General features: G+C 34.4%; 1 protein-coding gene across 1 annotated transcript; it reads left to right on the top strand.

Moving 5' to 3' along the window:
- Positions 1-2,191: 2,191 nt before the first annotated feature.
- Positions 2,192-19,034, top strand: Smp_212020 (sterol response element binding protein cleavage-activating protein (fragment), putative; the record flags this gene model as incomplete). Its single annotated transcript, XM_018791266.1, has 8 exons — positions 2,192-2,268; positions 3,788-4,093; positions 6,369-6,433; positions 8,065-8,135; positions 10,072-10,235; positions 10,391-10,421; positions 17,031-17,099; positions 18,678-19,034. The coding sequence occupies 8 exons, from the start codon at positions 2,192-2,194 to the stop codon at positions 19,032-19,034; spliced, it is 1,140 nt and encodes a 379-aa protein (XP_018647350.1).
- Between the last annotated feature and the right edge of the window lie 1,393 nt (positions 19,035-20,427).

The following is a 20,427-nucleotide window of genomic DNA, read 5'->3' as shown; positions in this document are numbered from 1 at the left end:
TGTTTGGTTCTATGGTCTAAATTATCTAATTGAGGAGGTTAAATCGTCGTTCTGGATAACACCGTGAAGTAGGCACTGATAGTTTTGTCCAAATGGACAATGAAAGTTCTGCAGTTAGACAGTCTACCTGACAGAGCTCAACAACACTGAAATCATCCACCTAAGCTGAAAATATCCATCATTTCAAGCTTCCAATATGTAAATATGTACCAAACACATTTCTGTCTACATTGAAATGGATGTCCCTGGAAATTATGCCGTTTTCGTGATGTCGTTAATGTGTTTTATTCCATCCCAGTTCAATAGTTCAATAACACAAATTTGGATATCAAGCTCCCTATCTTCGTGTAAATATTTTGTATGTTTATGTCCATGTGTATGGATTTCATATGTTCTGTGTAATTTAATAATTCTACTTAGTTAACTATACTTTATTGAAGTAACGAGGCTTAACCTCACAACTTGTTCTACATTTACTTGACATAATAATTAGTTTACAGATCCCTAAATTTGGCATCTTTGATTCGAGACTACTGACTGGTATTGTTTGCTGATGGAAGCTCATCTCAATTATTAGGTAACAAGTAATCTGGATGACATTTTTGTATTTGTGTGAACCATAGCTTTGAGTGATTGTCTTTGTAGCCTGTGAAAGAAATCACTAATTAAAATATTTCTACAAAACAGTTTGTAAAAGTACCATTCCATAGTATTTTTATATGAACATTCTCTTGATTACTTACCATTCAGATGTGTGAATACTCTGTTTTAAAGTAACAAAAAACGTCATAATTATGATGAGCATAAGGTAACTATTAGTTTGATGAAGCTATTAGCAATTAATAGGTAAACGTTAGTGAAGACAGTTTTGATTTGGATTTTCCACTCATTAGAGAATACAAATGTTTAATAATAATGAATATTACTTACTTAATCCCCAAAGTTTTTCAAACCATATAATTGATTATCATTGTAGAGTAGAAAGTACATATTTGCGACTGTATAGCTTTGTAAATAAATTTTCTGAAAAGCGAACTCTTCAGTGAACAAATTCTTAAACAGTCTCATCAGTAGCTAAACCATATCACCATCAATTTCGTTGATTCACCACTCCATTGACTTGATGATGATGGCTTGTCATGATCAATAAAACTCGAAAAGATTCGTCTGACGATGAGATGACCAATTAGGAGTGTGAACATTTAATTAGTATTTTGCTTAAATATTTTATTATTGATAGGTATAATATGCAGAGATCGTCTTCCATATTTAAACTAATAATATTATTACTATTTCGAAAGTTTTTAATATCAGTTTTGTGTATATATAATATTTTATTGTTTCATTGTGTAACTAACACTTAGCTGATATTATTTCTTCTGTTTTATAAGCCTGTATTTTATCATAATAGTTTTAAACTTGTTATCTAACTTCATCCCCAAATGCCCTGGTACGGCCGACAGTGGGGACAGTCCAATCTCCCTCTCGAAATGCTCTCACATGGCCACGCGTATATAACCTCTGCCAAAGAAGTCCTACTCACTGCCTTCTCTTGGCGGGGTGTTGTTTACGAAATTGAGAGGACGAAAAGCGAATGTCCGGCGCTTTAACCGGGTTGTTGGACATGGGATATCCACCTAGAGGAGTTGGAAAACCCTGATTCCAAACCAATGGTGCACATGGGCTCCATTATCCTGAGGGAACAAATGGCGTATGAACCTGTTGTTGGTCACCGACTACCATGGGACTGCATCTCCTCACGATGCTCCACTGCCTTGTGGATCAGACTTTTAGGTCAAAGGCTGTGGGTTTGGCCTCCTAAGAAAACCACCTGTTTCAGTTTGGGCACCTGTGCAGTATCACAGCCCTCTCACAAATCAAATGAGATTTGTGTGGCGCATATGTATCTGGGGTTTCTTTGTACCAAATATTTATGTTTCCAAATAATTTAATAATATTAACCTATCCAATTATTCCATTTTATTTTTTCCTTTGAACTAGAAGGAATTTTATATGGTATCTATCGTTGAAAAATGAACGTACATTGGATGAAAATAATCATTTACACTTTATAAATGATGATGACAACAATATACTTATATCAAATGTAAGAAGAAAACGTTTACATGCATCATCAACATCACCTGGAGGTTTTACTGGTTGGACTGCAAGACTTGGTTTAACTGCATCTATGCTGGGCACTAGTTTGTTGGGTTGTAGTTTGGTCTTATTATTGACTTGTTTAGGAATGATTTGCTTACAGTCCAAGTTAGTTAATGATAATTTTTGGTGTAAATTTTGTGAGATTTCTTCTTTTGAAATATATTACATTTATTTATGATTTATATTCGTATCTAGTCTATTTTTTCTCAAACTTCACTTAAATCCTTAGGATCACTGAAAAGGATTTTATTTATCCCGTTGTTGATACTCAGGACTGAATTTTGATCAGTCTTTGTTGAAATATCTGCATTATGTATGGAATACCATCGATATAATCATCTTATCATATGCATTTTAGAATAGATTGATTTTGGTTAACAGTGGATTTTTGGATATGCTTTACGAATACGTCCAGCAGACGTGTCCTAAATGGAATGAATTGCTTTTCGTGCATCCCCCTGTTACTACAACACTTTCATTCATTATTGATTTTTGACTCCCTTAGACTATATAACGATCGATATTGATAGAAAGGGATGAATGTTTAGGAATACGATGAATGGTTATATCATATATGAAACTATACTTTTCGTCTATATGAGATTCTGAATTGTTAGGTAATGTGTTTGTTTCCCAATAAAATACATTACGCATGCTTTTCCATTTTAACACACCAACTAACCCTATTATTGTTTAACTATATGATTGAGTTAATCTGTCAGATAGAGTGACCAACTTTCATGAATGTATAGTTTACTCTTGCTTAACATTATATCATAAATGTTTTTTGTAAATTAAGGACAGCGTATCGAAATATCTGTCTCCCGATTACCAATTTATATCGGTAAAGGTTAAGTTACTAGAATAAAGTCATCTATGGATTAAAACTCGTCGTTAATCATAGATCTATTAATTGTCGTCTTATTTTATTGATCTATTTTGTTTGTATTCAAGTAAATCATATGATAATCTAATATTCTATCTAATTCCAAATGAAATTTTATTGTCTCTAAGATGGAACTGCAGTACATCTTCAACTTTTTATGTAGGTTCTTTTCCAGTCATTTGGCTACCTATTTATATCACATTATATGAGTAATAATTCTAGTATTACGTTCTTTTAATAAACCGATTATCGTTATACACAGTGAAATTGTGCTATCATGTTAGTTTTTGGTATCGTCCATAAACTATGGAAGTTCTGTGCATCATTAGATTTGGATTTCTCGAGTTATTATTATTATTATCTCTACACTACATCAAGTTTAGATAATATTGCTAATTAACCTACCTGGGCTTTTATAAGAACAATCAATTGGTCGATTCCTGTCATCATCAATCTGATTCATCGTAAATGCACTAAATTCTAAAGTATTATCTATGATTTTAATACAAAGATGTGTAAGAATCTGGAAACAGTTCATCTTCCATCCATAGTCTATCCTTTATTTACCTAACTTTTATCTGTAGTTTAGCAATAAAATTTTGTTATATTATTATGCATATCAACTATCTTTATGAAATATTCAACATCAGCTTAATTGGCTGTTTTTCTGTCATCACCACTAACTTGTCTATCGTTTATACTATGTGGCCTACAAAATTATTATCATTATTTTCATAGGTCATCAAATTCTACCAAACGTGAACCAATCATACGAGTCCTACCACTAACCATAGATCTTGTGAATAATGTGACAACAACAGGTTCAATGGATTCAGATTATGATCAACATGATTGTTTATTGTCACCTGAATGGACCGTTGCATGTGGTCAAGTGTATTATAAAGATAAAAATGGAAATGTTTGTCCTCATGGACTACTAGCAGTGACATCTGTTCGATCCTATATACGCATTAAATCATATCCTTCGAAGGTTATCCAACTATGGTGTGCTGACTCAGGAAATCTTTTATTTGATTTAAAAAGGTATTATTTTTGTTTATCCCTAAAGTAATTAAATTTACCGTACTCACTGACCTTTCTTAACATTTGACTACAGTTTACAAGTAATCAATGATTGGAGAGATCGAGTGACATGGCTGAGAATAATTTGCAGTAGTACATTGATATCCACTTCTTGTCTCTCTTTAGATCTTGATTTTGGAAATTATCTTTTACGTTTTTGTTTTGCGAATTTTATTGTTTCTGCTCAATATCTTTTCTCGATGCTAATCGGGTTTCTTTTCGTTAATATGAAAAAAAAACGAGTTTTTGACCTTTCACTACCTAGTTGTTCAACCATTTTCTTTTTCTGTTTAGGATATCATCAACAGTAGTAACTCTTCTGTATGCCTCTGACCAGACTACTTATTATAATACTGTCAATGTTTAAATTAGTGTAATAATCAGTTTACTTTTACGTAGCATTGTCAATTCTTGCTTAATTGCTCGATAGAGAAAGCTTAGTATAAGTAAGTAAGTAGAGCTCAAGAGAAATACCCAAACGACACCATAAAGTCATTTCGATCGACATATTGTCCATAAACTCTAGTTCTTTGTCTATGGTGTCGTCTGGGCATTTCTTTTCAACTCTACTTGCTGGGCATCTAACTAGATTCATCTTATCATAACAAATGGATACTAAGCTAAAGAAACGTGTTTATTGATATGCTGATGGACTATTTCTATACACATTTCTACTGATATCTCTTTTGTGTAACAAAATGTCGAAGAAATGCAGCTTATTGTAAAGCAGCTCTTCTTCACACTTAAATCTGATTGCTAAATGTGTACTGTTTAATTTCCTTTTACCTTTACTCTTGACTGACAAGTAAAAAGCCGATTATGATTGTGAATACAGTGGTCTTGAGTGCTGTTAGAGGTATGAGGGCAGTTATCACTTCCCGGTTGTCCACACTGTAGAAGGGTTCTTCTAGAGGTACCTGAAAAGGAAATTGGGTTAGAAGTGGTCTTAATGACCTGAGAGCGTGACCGCAGTGCCCAAGGAACAACTGCTTGAGGTCGGTTACACACGATATTTTTGTGAGTAGTTTTTGTGCTAGCTCCGTACTTGTTGGGACCTTACCGTCAGAGACGGATATCCGTGGGATAAGGCGAGGTGTGCATTTTTAGGGTCGACCATTTCTAACCCCACCCCTTCTTGTGGGAAGGCAGCATCGCTGCAGATGCTGGTTGTCTGAAGGAAACACCTTACTGCTGTCACACCTCTGTACAGTGGGCAGTACGACTTCGCCTTCGGACCTTTGTGTTGCTGCTTTTATTCTTACCACTCTTCAACCCGACTGTCTGGTATGGTAGGACCTTGAGGAACGATTGTTCCAGCCAGTATAGCTCGATTGATTCATCACGATAGGCAAGCCGGACCACCACGTCAAGATAGCAGCAACGGTTGGGCAAGTAAAAAGCGCATTAGTATTGTTCTATACTGAATTCCCAACTCATATGAAAAAGATCTGACTTTTGAAAAATATTCATTATTTCACTTTAAAGACTGTTTATGATATGATAATAGAAAAATAACATTCTATTAATTAACCTTAAAATTGAGTTAAGCATTATGTTTCACTTGTAAATAGATCAATAAGCTTATAATCGCGTAATTTAGAAGTATCAGTAAAATGAATATGCTTGATCTCCAAGCTATGAAGTTCAAATATGCAGGATTAATTTGTAAACATATAAAAATAAAGAGTTTTTCTCCACTTATCCACTTTAAATATCCAGCAAAGATTTTTTTAAACAGATTTCAAATGACTTCTAATGCCTCTATCACATTTTATATGCTGTCGAACATACCCTTCTGATTGAAGTCATTTAAAACACCTGGGCCTTATGTTTCGGATCTCCCGTCAAAACCCACTTTTTAGTCAGATCTTAAATCAGTACGTCACACAACATTCCTAATTACCAACAATTTTGACACAGACTTTTAAATTGTATTTTATAATTTAAATTTATTTATTAAGACATCCAAGTATTTGGTTTTACAAACTTAAGGATATTCAAAAACAGATTTTCTAATTTCTTCCTATCTGAATTATATGTTCACAACCTCTGTTTTTTATTATACTGAATTATACCTTTCTTGTTATTACCAATGTTCAAACATTGTTGTCTAGTCAAATGTATTTTAGATCATTTAAAACATAATATTTATTTTCGATGATAATTAGCCTTATTTTCTTGTAAGTTATGGGTAGAAATTCCTGTATAAATATCGTGTTTATGATTTTTTCTTTAGGTATTCAGAAGAAGCAAACATTAGACGAAAAAGCTTGCCGTCATCTGCTGCATGCCGAAAATTTTGTAAGTACTTCCAATGGATATGTCTCGCTTTTCGTTATATTTGTAGTATCTATGATTATCCATCACTAAATCCCGATTTGTTTGTGTGCATGTTACACCTGCCTCGCTGTTGTGATTATTATCATATAAAGGGACCAAAATCAAGGAAGCACATATTTGACATCAATCCCGTATTGAAAGTTAGTTGTCTTTATAGTTTTAATGTTTACGCGCTGGTGGGGCTATGGTCAGTGGTTAGGTCAATCAACTTTCAAATAAGTCTTCTAGTTCAAACCTTGCTTCGCGGACTTCGTTTTGGGCACCCGGGTAGTGTCATTAGATCTCAAAACTTACAGTGTGATTTAAAGCTAAGTTCAAAAATCTGAGTTAATAAAAAAAATGCACTGTATTTATGACTTATGTTAGATAACAAAACATGTGATCATTGAATCCATAAGGAATTATGTTTTAAAGAAATTATGTCTTATATTCCGTGTTCTAACAAAGGATTGATTTAGAAAACACAGTACCGTTTTATCTATTTTAAATCTGAATTTTTGTTTAACACTTACTGTACAGTTAATGTTTACTCTGGGTTTGATATTACTAAGTCAGTTTTGATTTCAAATACAAAAATGTTTGAAATTTTAATGACAAATTGAATGTGTGTACAGACACTATCATTTGATAAGTTCCAACCTCAATACTACCCCATCCTCTTTAATGTATAGTCAGTTTTTCTATAGAAGATAGGTGCAGTTATTATCCAAGGAATTATGTACACCTTTGGTTTGATCATGGAGAAGGTCGAAGCCTTTCTCACGTATGGTGGTTGGTAGCCCTTGAGTTTAGGCTTCAGGTACTAGGTTATGATGGAAAATCGATCATTGTATCTGTGTGAATCTCCAGTGAGTGAAACGATTAGGATATGTATTGCGAAATCCCAACCACTGGTTATATAAATGCTAATAGCAGACAAACTAAGATGAAATATTACCCAAGTACACAACTGGTCTGAATCTTATTTGTCGGTTCAGACTACTAACTTATGGTCATCGTCATAATCGCAACCAGTGGTCACAAATAAAGGACGGATTTATAAATAAATTTCTTACTCATGGCCAGGAACACTGAGTTTAGTAGCTCAGCTATTGTATGTATTAAATGGTCGACTGTCCTCACAGAATACTACCCTCTCCCAATGTACCGGGTGGACCAACCAAGTATTGTTTTGTGTTATTCAAATTGAAGAGCTCTCATGATTGCATATAATATATGTCATACAAAATTACAATTCACTAAAAATGATAAATTTCTGCACGCACACATGACTAGAACATTTGTGATCCAAAAGTGAGTTGCAGGTTTACGACTAATTTGGCATAATTTATGGATTTTAAGAGGTGATATGTCAAGAGTTAAGGAGTCGGATACAAGCCTACAGTTAGGACAGTGTGACAATTCTATAAATCAATTGCTTAATAAATAAGCATTGAAAATGCGTATATTTGTTTCCCAGATTACAAACTTCTACATTTTCAATTAGTTACCCCAGCTTAACACCTGGAAAAGCATACTTCACTCATTTCATATGAATAGCGTATATATTATGTGTTATGACTTGATTTTCAAAATGTTAAAATGTTTATTAGCTACCATCTGGTGCATGGATTTCTTGCCACAAGGACTCTTGGTTGTTGGATGCAGTGATGGGACCATTGAGGTAAGCATCAATAAATGTACTTTTAATTGTGTGGTTGGATGAATAGCTTATGTTGTATTCCTTGCAAACATTACTAAACTCTTGATCTAAACTTTGACAATCGGACTGAGCCATGTTAACGGGTGTAAACTGTCTAATTGGAGTCTGCTTGATTATCGCAACCAGTGATCAGAGACTTGGAATGATATGGCTCAAAACCGTTTGTGGTAGCCCAGGTCCATCCATTCTTTGTTTTACTTCAGATTGTGAGCTTCTGAATTCCTTACAATTATTTTTGTTTTTATTTCTTCAGTTTATATTTTCTCGCATCGTATCTTCGATCTCTAATCTTTCCTATTACCACTCATACTGTTACTACTTCTACTACCCTGGGATTCTACTTCATAATTTTATCCTTCTGTGCTAATCAGGTATGGCAACTAGAAACGATGTACATGCGGCTAACTGATCGATTCAGCATTACAGTGCGTAAATTAAAGTCTAATTCATAATCTGTAGTCTAGTCTTCTTTATTAACTTTAGGACTTGTCATTCGTTGGTCGAGATTCCGAAGTTCGGTTAAATATAATTTACTGGTAGAAATGATATGATAAATCATTTAAACTACGTTTGCTCTGATATTTCCTTGCAATATTTACGTTGTTGGATAAAAGCACCAGTTATTTTTTTTTACATAATCCACCAACAATCTAATAAACGCCACCATATTCAATAACTAATCGTGCATACTTTTTTCAGTCTTATTTTAACGTTATCGGCTTTAATGAAACATCATGGAAAGTGAATTAGTCACATTATCGCCATATCTATGTTAAAAGCCAATATCAACAGTATCTAACCTATTGGTTCCGTTGAATAAATCAAGAACTGAAGATTACTGATCATGGTAGCAATTTATTAATGTTCCACATGGACGGTTGCTAGATGGACTGATCCGGTGTATATTTCATCCTTACTGATGGTTGATAATATAATACGTCAATGAGAACGTTATCCCATCTATAGGATTACCTCTGAATTAAATAAGTGGTTCAGATAACCAGGTTGTGTCTCCTACCCTTTCACGTATGATAAAAATATGTTATTAAATGTATAATACATAAATTATGTACTTTGTTATTCAGCTAAATTCATTAAATTAACTAATCATTTTAAATACCATAGTGAAAAATATAGAAAAATAAAAAGTTTACAACGGTTACAATTACTATTTTAACCTACTTGAAAAATCCACGTATTACAATATATATATTAAAAGATATTTGCTAATTGATATTAAGAAGTTAAGTAGATATGCGTTAGGTATATATTAACTCATTATTTTTTTTATTTCTGTCAACTAATCATAATTCTGACCTTCAAGGAAGGCCTTGAGAATGTCACGCCAACTTATATTATTCCACTGGCTTTTCTTATTACCTAATCGGTTGCTTCCTCACTTACTTTGCTATTTTTGTTAATTTATTCCAAGGTCATAGTTGTTGCTATAAAACAGAGTTATTCTGTCACAGTTTTGACTTCTAGGTTTATCAAGTTTATCTCGAGTTCCTGACTTCTCTATTTAGTCACATGAGGAATTATTGTTAAAGTGTTGTGTTATAGTCGTCCGATTTATCTAACTCACTTATTATCTTGTTTACATTAAGAATAAAGATTGTAAAAATTCCTTTGTGAATACAAAATCTATGATAATTCTCCATTCCCTGAATTTATAGGTAGAAGAGAATTTTAAACCCATTAAAGAAGAATATGTCATACAGTATATTGTATGCCCATCTACTTATGTCCATTTGTAATAAAACTAAATTTTAAAGTTATTTTATGCTCTTCTTTTAGAAGCACAACAAAAAATGTCAGAACTCATGTAGTTAATATTAGATAGTGATCATGTGTATGCGTGCATGTATGTATTTATATCACCTTTCTCTTATTATAGATCTGGAACTGTGAATCTGGACAACTGTTAGATATTTTATGCTTAAACAATATCAATAATGATTACTTATTGGTCAAGAAAGAAACACAAAATTCATCTGCTACTTCACATTCAAAGATAAATCCTGGAGGAATAACAATAATGAGAATAATTGATGAATCAAGGTAACTGGTAATCATAAGAAAAATTCTAAAAGTCTATTCCATATTCATTGGTCATTCAAATTTCTTATAGTAAATTTATTTTTCTCATCCAGTTACTATTTTTTCCAGTTTAAACATTCGAAGTGTATTTTGTCATGTAGAATTTTTTTATTAAGATTTGTATTTAATAAAGATGATGATCAAATGGTCAATAATGACCTTAATTCTTAAATCGTTCACCAAATTTTAAAATACTAAAAAGTATTCTCATAAGGCCCCCAAATGCCCTGGTACAGCTGAGAGTGGGGAGAGTCCACTCTCCCTCTTGAAATGCTCTCACATACCCACGCGTATATAATCTCTGCCACGGAAGTCCTACTCACTGCCTTCTCGTGGCCACGGTGTTGTTTACGAAATCGAGAGGACGAAAAGCGAATGTCCGGCGGTTTAACCGGGTTGGTGGACACGGCGAGTCCACCTATGGGAGTTGGAAAACCCTGATTCCAAACCAATGGTGCACATGGGCTCCAGTATCCTGAAGGAACAAATGGCGTATGAATCAATCGTTGGTCACCGGCTACCATGGGACTGCATCTCCTCATGATGCTCCTGCACTGTCTTGTGGATCAGACCTTTAGGTCAAAGGCTGTGAGTGTGGTCCCCTGAGAAAACCACCTGTTTCAGTTTGTGCACCTGGTCAGCATCACAGCCCACACACGAATCAAATGAGATTTGTGTGGCGCATATATATCTGGTTCCCCTTTGTACCAATATTTATGTGTTTAAATAAATAAATTCTCATAACTTCAAGAAAGAACAATTTTTCTCAATCGAAATAAATCTGATAAATGTCACTAGTAAATCAATTTTCAATAATAACTCGGTTTACATTTTCTATCATCGTAAATACTGTTATAAACTACATATGTCAAAATCTGAAAACACAATAAAAAGGACTACTACTTTACATTCAACATAAACAAACAATTTGCTTACATACTTACTCCTGTTACCCCTTGTGGAGGAGCACAGGCCGCACACCACCATTCTCCATCCAACCCTGTCCTGGGCAATCCTTTCCAGTTCTTTCCAGTTAACATTCATCCTTTTCATATCTGCTTCTATTTCCCGGGGTAATCTGTTCTTTGGCCTTCCTCCTTTCCGCTTCCCTTCCGGATTCCAAGCTAGTGCTTTCCTCGTGATGCAGTTTGGTGATTTCCTCAATGTGTGTCCGATCCACTTCCAACGTCTTTTCCTAATTTCCTCTTCAACTGGAAGCTGGTTTGTCCTCTCCCATAAAACGTTGTTGCTGATAGTATCCGGCCAGTGAATGTTGAGTATTCTGCGTAAACAACTGTTTATAAATACTTGTACCTTCTTGACGATGGATGTAGTAGTTCTCCAAGTTTCAGCTTCGTACAGTAGGACTGTCTTGACGTTCGTATTGAAGATTCTGACTTTGAAATTAGTTGAGAGTTGTTTTGAGTTCCATATGTTCTTCAAATTGTAGAAATGCTGCCCTTGCTTTTCCAATCCTCGCCTTTACATTTGCATCAGATACTCCTTTTTCATCAATGATGCTTCTCAGTTACGTGAACGTTTCCACCTCTTGCAGAGTTTCGCCATCAAGTGTGACTGGGTTGGTGTTCTCTGTGTTATATTTGAGAATCTTGTTTTTCCATTTGTGTATGTTGAGGCCTATTGATGCAGAGGCTGCTGCTACATTTGCTGTCTTCGTCTATATTTACTCGTGTGCATGAGATAGGAGGGCTAGGTCGAAACAAACAATTTAGTGTGAATTAAATTAATTTGTAAAGTGCATTATCGTATATTTACGTTCTTTAAATTTGTTTTGATTAATTATCTGTTGAATATGTGCACTTGCACGCCTTCATATAATGTTTGTAAGCTTAATTGAATTTAATCACTGAAAATGATTAGAATCTATGCATCTAATACGTTTGGCAATCAAAATAGATGATGATGGAAGACCGTTCGAAAAGATCTACGGCTGAATATCAATCCCATTGCTGATCACTGTTTAAAAACGTATCATGCATTCATTCTGGAATATTCCAAAGCTAGATCTTTTTTTGTAAATGTGAATTTCCTAGTAAGTTTGAGTATTTTGTGCCGTGAATTCTGTTATATCTGAAGCGTTTCGAATTCACTAGTTAGCGAACGAAACAAAGACTTGTGACGAGAGACCGATAAGCTAGCTATTCTGACGCGTCCCAGACCCAACTAAGTAGAGTAAGAAGTCCAAGTTGGAAGCGGCGAAAATATATTCCGTAGCAGCCAGAAGCACAGTAATCGTAAGGGAAAAAAATCAAACGTATATATACAGCAATAAATTGTCCTTGGGCAGCATTACAAAATAGCACACTCAAACATACAACGAACCTATAGCGTTTAAGATATTTTACAAGTGGGAAATTCGACTCGAAGGTGAAAAGAGCGCTTTTGGCGCGAAAACAAAGAAATTCAAATTTTCAAAATAAAATTACAAAATTAGGCCATTTACCAAGTAAGTTTTGGGGATTTAACATCCCCAACAAATTCTTTACCATAATTAAAAATATTTGGTTTTGAGTAAATCATGATTATTATTGTTACCACTCAATTTCTTTTAGATTTTTTATCGGAACTAGTCATGGTGTTGTAGCATATTTCAATGTAGTTTATACTAAAGGAAATTTATTACAAACATTTCGATTAATTCGTCAGTGGCATTCACATTCTCGTGCAATTAGTCAATTAGATTATTTGAAATATTTTAATAAAAACACAGTGGATAATCCCAACGATTTGCTTACAAATATAAATCCAAATCATATCGCAGTGCTTTTAATCAGTGGATCAGAAGATGGTTGTATTAAAGTAAGTCAGAGTATAAAACAAATATAAATTCCTAGATGAACTCAATTTAGCGTAATTTATACATTGTATTTCGTAAATAGATTATTGGCTCAATCAGGGTCATCTGAATGTACCTCTATCCTGGAGTTGTTGTCTCTCTGAGATGCAGGTACATCCAGCTGACGAGCTCCAAATGGCATGAAAGGCCAATCCTGAATTTCACTTCTAGTCGTATTCTGTCTATTCCATGTAAATCTGAGACATAATGGCTGCATCGAAACAAATCACACAGGGTACTGCACTCTGTCAACTAAGACTAATCAAAACATTAACAACGGAATAATCCAAACCACTAAAAATTAACTGGAGACAGTAGTAGTTTACAACAAACTATTTGCAAGCTCATTTACAGTGGGATTCTTTAGAAAAAAGGTTTATTCATAGGAACCGATTATCATGTTGTAATTCTATAATAACTGGTTGAATGAAAACATTTAATCAAAAGTAAAACTACTGTTTTTACCATTCAATTTTATCCACTCATTGTGTTTATTTTCTAATTTAGTTTTTCTCTTCTGAATATGATTCTCCATTGTTTCACTGCGCTGGTGATACTACACCTGTCCTTTGTATGAATTTAAATCGTGTAAGTTTACATATGGTTATTTAATTATTATTATTATTATCGTTCTACATGGAATGGTTATAAAATCAATTAATTTGATATTGTAAATGGGTATTATACCTAGTTGATATACACTTTCGGACCAGTACTTTTGTAATTTTCCACATTGTTTTTTACATTGAGTAATTGATTGGTTACAATTCACTTTTTTGATCTATTCGGAAATATATATATATGAATACAGTGGTCTTGAGTGTTGTTAGAGGTATGAGGGCAGTTATCATTTCCCGGTTGCCCACACCGTGGAAGGGTTCTTCTAAAGGTACCTTTGCCGCCGGAGACGGAAATCCGTAGGATAAGGCAAGGTGTGCATTTTTAGGGTCGACCATTTCTAACCCCAACCCTTCTTGTGGGAAGGCAGCATCGCTGCAGATGCTGGTTGTCTGAAGGAAACACCTTACTGCTGTCACACCTCTGTACAGTGGGCAGTACGACTTCGCCTTCGGACCTTGTGTTTGCTGCTTTTAGTCTTACCGCTCTTCAACCGACCTGTCTGGTATGGTAGGACCTTGAGGAACGATTGTTCCAGCCAGTATAGCTCGATTGATTCATCACGATAGGCAAGCCGGACCACCACGTCAAGGTAGCAGCAACGGTCGGCTGTGAAACGTGGCCATTAAGAGTAGATGATACTCGTAAGTTACTAGCATTTGACCACAGATGCCTTAGAAATATTGCTCGCATCTGCTGGGATAACCGGGTAAGTAATAGTGAGGTTAGACGCAGGGTATTAGGAAATGATGGTAAATCAGTTGATGAGGTGATGAATCTTCATCTACTGAGATGGTTAGGCCACGTGTTACGTATACCTGAACACCGATTACCACGACGCGCTATGCTGACTAGTGTAGGGGGTGGTTGGAAAAGATTTAGGGGCAACCAAACCAAAACATGGCATCGGTGCTTGAAGTCACTAACTTCTAGTCTGAGCTATGTTGGCAGATGCAGACTACCTGGTTGGGGTCCGCGTGACTATAGTAACCAATGGTTGGAGACTCTAGGTGACATGGCTCAGAATCGATCACAATGGCGTAGGTGTATACACTCTTTATCTTCTCTTAAACCTTGAGATTAAAATTGCTTCATATCTGTCTTCCTATACTATATCCTTATATACAACCTATCTTTTATATACTACCACCACTAAATTAACTATTCCTATTAATCCGGTGTTCATCTTGTTGTGCTAACGAGATATGGCTATATATAATAGCCTCCACGCTACTCTATGTAATTAATGTTCACTGAGGTTATTTATCAAGCTAGTCGGTGAAATGTATGGTCACTTTTCTGAAAAATTTGTCTGTTTAAGCTCTTTCAGTAGCGTTATATTATAAAATAGTTGTTTAGAGGTTTATTCTTAATTGTTTTTTTTAATTTGAACCTGTTCACCTATTCTGTTACTCTTAGCTTGCTCTTGGTGTCAGCCATGCATCCGGATCATTATACGTTTGTTGTTTAGAAGTACTTCATAAGACGACAAACAATAGTGGTGTAAATCTCAAGGCTAAAAATCAAATAGAATCTCTTGAGATACGTTTAATTGATCTTAGTTGGTTTTGGAATTTCTTCTGAAATACAACAATTTGCAGCATCGTCATTGACGTCGGGGAAAGTTCAAAATAAAAAAATATCGTCATACAATCGTCTTGGATCAATTAACCTACGATTATTTATGAGAAGGGATAGGTATTCTGATAAAACACAGAAAAGTTGTAATTCACTGTCAACCTTAGCCAATTATCGTCTAGTAACATATGATATGGACGGCAGTGTGGTTATATGGGATTTGCAGCACAAATGTATAATACGGTCTTTCAAAGCTGTGAGTTTTTGACCTTTTTTAATCTGTATGCAAACTTTTCACACAAGTTACCCTAAACTATTTCAATTCTGTTTTTAATGGTTTAGTGCTCAATCGACTGAATCACCGCTTCATAAGGAAAGTCTTTGTTTAGGAATCATTATTATTGCGCGTTTTATAGATTAATAATAACTTATTGTACCTCTGGTAAAATACCTTGATATTTAAAATGTGCTGTACAGGCATAAAATTATTTTTTTCAAATGACTTTTAACTGCGGTGTTTGAAAGTAACTCTAATTGGGTTTAAGCTGCCGAGTAGTAACACAATTCACCATACATGCACACATTGTATTATGGCACAACGTTAAGTACACAAATTTGTACTTTGTTGCCGAACTGTTATGAACAGTATTAATGATGAGGTATTTTTAAAAGACTAATATTTTTTAATCCTAGTTTTTACGTATACTTTATTTCATATAAAGATTGTATCGTGATGCTCTGTAAATATCGTATTACCGGGATCTTCTTTTATTAAAGCTAAACTTTATGAGAGGAAAAAAAAGCCCATTTCTTGCTAGGCAAGCTACTTGTTTGGACAATTCACAGTAAAATTTGAAAAATATATTTCACATTTAACACGTATTTACCCACTGAAAAACCTCCGTTCTTTGGAAACAATCAAACTCTTTTATTTCGGTCGAATCTCTGTTCTTCTTCTCTTCAAAATAAACCTTACAAATATTTCATCAGCTGTCGATGATATCCGTGTAACAGTTCAATAAAATTGCTTTCTTAGTGCATACGTCAATAATTAATAATAATAAAATACATGTTTCGATCAATATCGTCTTGACATAAGACGGTGGTTGGAAGTAGTCAACAGGAAACCCTGCACGCAGGTTCCGTGCTACCTGGGACTCGTCAGCAAGATTTACCTGTAATCTTGAGGGAACTGATGCTCCCTGACCTATTCAATCCCGTGTTAGTCAGCGACGTTACCACAGGGCTTTCCGGGCCGCGACTGACCTCCTGTAGGACTGAGATTTATTTACAATTGATTGATCACTGGGTGGTGATCAAAGTCATGTATGTCAGGTCCTTTTCAGCGTTGATTAACTCCTATCCCTCAAGATTATGCGTACACCTTGCTGACCTTTGCCAAGTAGCACGAAACCTAGGTCGTGTTTCTTGTTGATCACCTCCAACCACCATCTTATCACAATATAGTGTACGCAATGTCGAGTCACCTAGACTAATAGTCACATTTCAACTTGGTCGATAGGATTCGATCTGCACTGAGAAGGATCTGACACATTACATTGACCACCTCCCAGTGATCAATCAATTTTAAATCGTCGTGACAGTTAATCATACTGACTAATAAAATATACTCTTTGTAAATATTACTGTACTGAACGTCGAATACTTTCTATTTATATTACTTATACTTATCTTTATTGTAGAATTTATCAACATTCAACATGTCCAGTTTATTACTGTCCGTTGATGGACGTGTGGTTTTTGGTGATCAGGTCAGTAAACATTTTATCTTAATTTTTGTAAATATTCATGCAATAAATGGGTTTTGTTGGAGAATGAGTTAAGTGTTGTCATATTCATTTGTCTTATTTTTTATATCGATCATTTGTACTTGTTAGTGTATGGTATCAAACAATTGGGCTCCATAGTTTAAAATATTGTATCAATGTCAAGTCATACCAAAAAAAGCTTAGTTTAAATCGTCGGGTCGACATTTAAATAATTCATCTCCGAATTCGATCGACATTTCACATTCAATGGACTTCTCAATAAATGCCATCGATGAAAGGCGAAAAAATGAAACCGAAGTACTTTAGTTGAGAAGATAAAGATCATCGCACAGCGCCAATGTTTCTACAGTTCGAACTCTTGTCGTGGAAATAATTAACTAATCCTTATCCTTTCGTACTCAACAATATATCTCTGCATGGTTAAGATAACAGATACTTTAGTCAGTAACATGAACCTTGAAGATCGTGCCACAGATTTGTTGTTGTCAGGCAAACTGTATCGTCTCGTAAACGTCTACATGACTACAAAATATGATTGGTATTTACAAAAATAGAGCGGAATGTTCCGACGAATTGAAATATCAAGCTTTACAGACTGATTGAAAAGAATGAATGTCTATGGAACAACTGTGGGTTTCTAATAGAGAAAAGTTGACGAACTATTTGAATCCGAAGCCTAGATAACTCCTTGATCCTCGGAAAAAGGGCCTTTAAAAAGTCAGCACTTGACAAGAACTTAGGTACTAAATATAGTTCTATTTCAGCTTCTTATCCATACTATTATGCTAGTAAATTCCTTCAATCGCTCATGATCTATATTCTTAAAAGCGAACCTCTGTGGTATGTTTTACAACTTTCACAACCATATCAAACTAGTTGTGTCAAGACATTTCGATATAAAATCCGTCGGTGATTTTTGTAATTCGGTAGAAAACAAACGAATGGACAACCATAATTATACGTTTTCAGAACTAAACAGTACTCGATCTCATTAAAACCTGAATACATCAGCTTCATTTTGTGATGCCGTCTATACAGGTACGAAATGCCCTGACTTATTACAGTAATTTACTGAATAATGCATCTTATGTATTCATAACTTCAATTTCCAGCCCTAATCTTGTCACTTTTATAGGTCAATTCGGTGGCTGACTATATATATGTATACATCGTAATACCTACTGTACCCGATATTTTTCAATAAGTGCGTAAAAGTACTTGCACGGTACCTCGATTGTTATATATACTCCAGTCCTCTGATTAACCAACTTGTTCACATTTTACTGCCTACAATTTACTAATTAGTAAGGAAATTAGTGATTTTTTAACAAGATCATGATTTTTACTTTTCCTCTACTTGACAATATGATCTGCCTATGTCATCTTGATGTATCTTTAAGAAGTTGGAGTGTTATCGATTAAAAGCACAATGATTCATGAATTTAATAATTAAGTAACAGGTTATAGAAATTATCATCTACATCAGTTTAGGTAGTTAGTTAAATTCCGCTGTTTTTTTACCACTAAAATATACTCGTTTCTAATATACATTGTTTTCAGAGTTATCTACGAGTTGTTAATCCATGGACTGCTAAATATGAACGTTCAGTTCAACTTTTACCCCCATCATCTGTAAATATGAGAAATCCAAATAGTTCAAATTCTTCACATCTCTCTGCTTTATTACGTCGATGGATAAAAGAATTAGTTCCTCTTGGCATTACTGGTGGTGATTTTGAATTATCCAAGTCATCTGAATTATACTTAATAACTAATCGAAATGATGAACAAGGAAAATTATCCCCAATTATTAGTATGAAAATGCCAATAAGAACTGGTGGATCATATGTTATCAGTATTGCCGATGGTGGACGAATATTAGTTGTAGTACCAGTGTCTACAATTAAATTTGATTAACTCTAATCTTTTTCTACCGAATTTTTCTTGTAATTTCTATAATATTTAAGAGATGTACAGTCTTTATTTATTATAATATGAATTTCAAACAGTCATCGTATTGTTGTGAAATAATAAGTAGTATTGTTTTATCAGTTTATGTAATTAAACATTGATTGTTAATCAAGTTTTTGCTGCTGCTATGTGATTCCTATATAGATTTCAATTGTGCAAACTTCAATGATTGCATTACTAAATTGATTCTAACGGTAAATATAGCATTTTACTACTATTTCTAATTATGACATTTAAAATGAATATTAAGAAAGGTTTGTATAAAAAAATATTAAATTACTGTTTCACCTTTTCTCCGTTGGTATGATGATGTCAGCTCTCTTTGAATAGATTAATGTTTATCCAAAGACTTATGGTACAAATGACAGTTTCTCAATCAGAACTAAGAATTTTTGTTCATCTAGAATTTATTAAACCGATAGGTAGTTTTTAAAGTATTTTATAAATGATGGGCTAGCGAGACTATAATTTATGGACGAGCGTTTGAGGGATTTCAAGGTCACGGCGCCAATTTCAGTGCCTGATGCTCATGTACGATCGCTTTACAGAGAATTTCAGAGAAGACTTGACAATTAAGCGGCTGCAACAAATGAGACTACTAAGAAGATCCTGTATTTGTAATTGTGGATATTAAATGACTTGTAGAGCTTGTGCAGACTACCGTGATGCTGTCCTTCGATGTAATATATGTTGAAGGAAGACGTTTGCTAGAATAGGAGCCTTTATCACCCGATCCAAGTTGAGACTAAGGCATATTATAATAATTGCCGCGAACTGTGTAATAAAAGCACCAGTAACATTGGCTGCAATAATTGCAGATGTTACTGAAGCGTCGGCTGTTCAGTGGTATGAGTATTGTAGGGACATATCCATCATGAAAATGATAAACTTACACAACCGGAGCACACGCAAACAATATTGAAGCTATGTGGTCGAGGCTGAGTGTGCTCTATCATGGCTCCCGAGACCAACTATTATGGAGCCATATGGATGAGTTCCTTTACCTTATGCATTACGATTTTGGAACCTTTTCCTAACCTTGACAAGTTTTTGGACCATGTAAAAAAAGTGTATCCACTTTAATTATTTGGTTTTGTATAGTATATTTTTACTCTATGCTGACTGTTTACTGATTAGCTAACATTTCTCAGGGTCACTTAAGATTCGTTCAAAGGTCGTCCATAAATTATAATCTCGCCGATAGGCTTATTCTGATGCGATCTATGATTGTCAATATTTATATCACGTAAAACCGGTAACTTCAAATGATTAATTAACTCTTTTTTGAAACATCAAATACTTAAAAATCTAACATTATGCAGACGCGAATGTATATGAT

Source organism: Schistosoma mansoni (assembly GCF_000237925.1).
Source record: "Schistosoma mansoni, WGS project CABG00000000 data, supercontig 0237, strain Puerto Rico, whole genome shotgun sequence".
NCBI lineage: Eukaryota > Metazoa > Platyhelminthes > Trematoda > Strigeidida > Schistosomatidae > Schistosoma > Schistosoma mansoni.
Note: the sequence above shows the minus strand (reverse complement) of the source record. Positions and strands in the feature narration are given on the sequence as shown.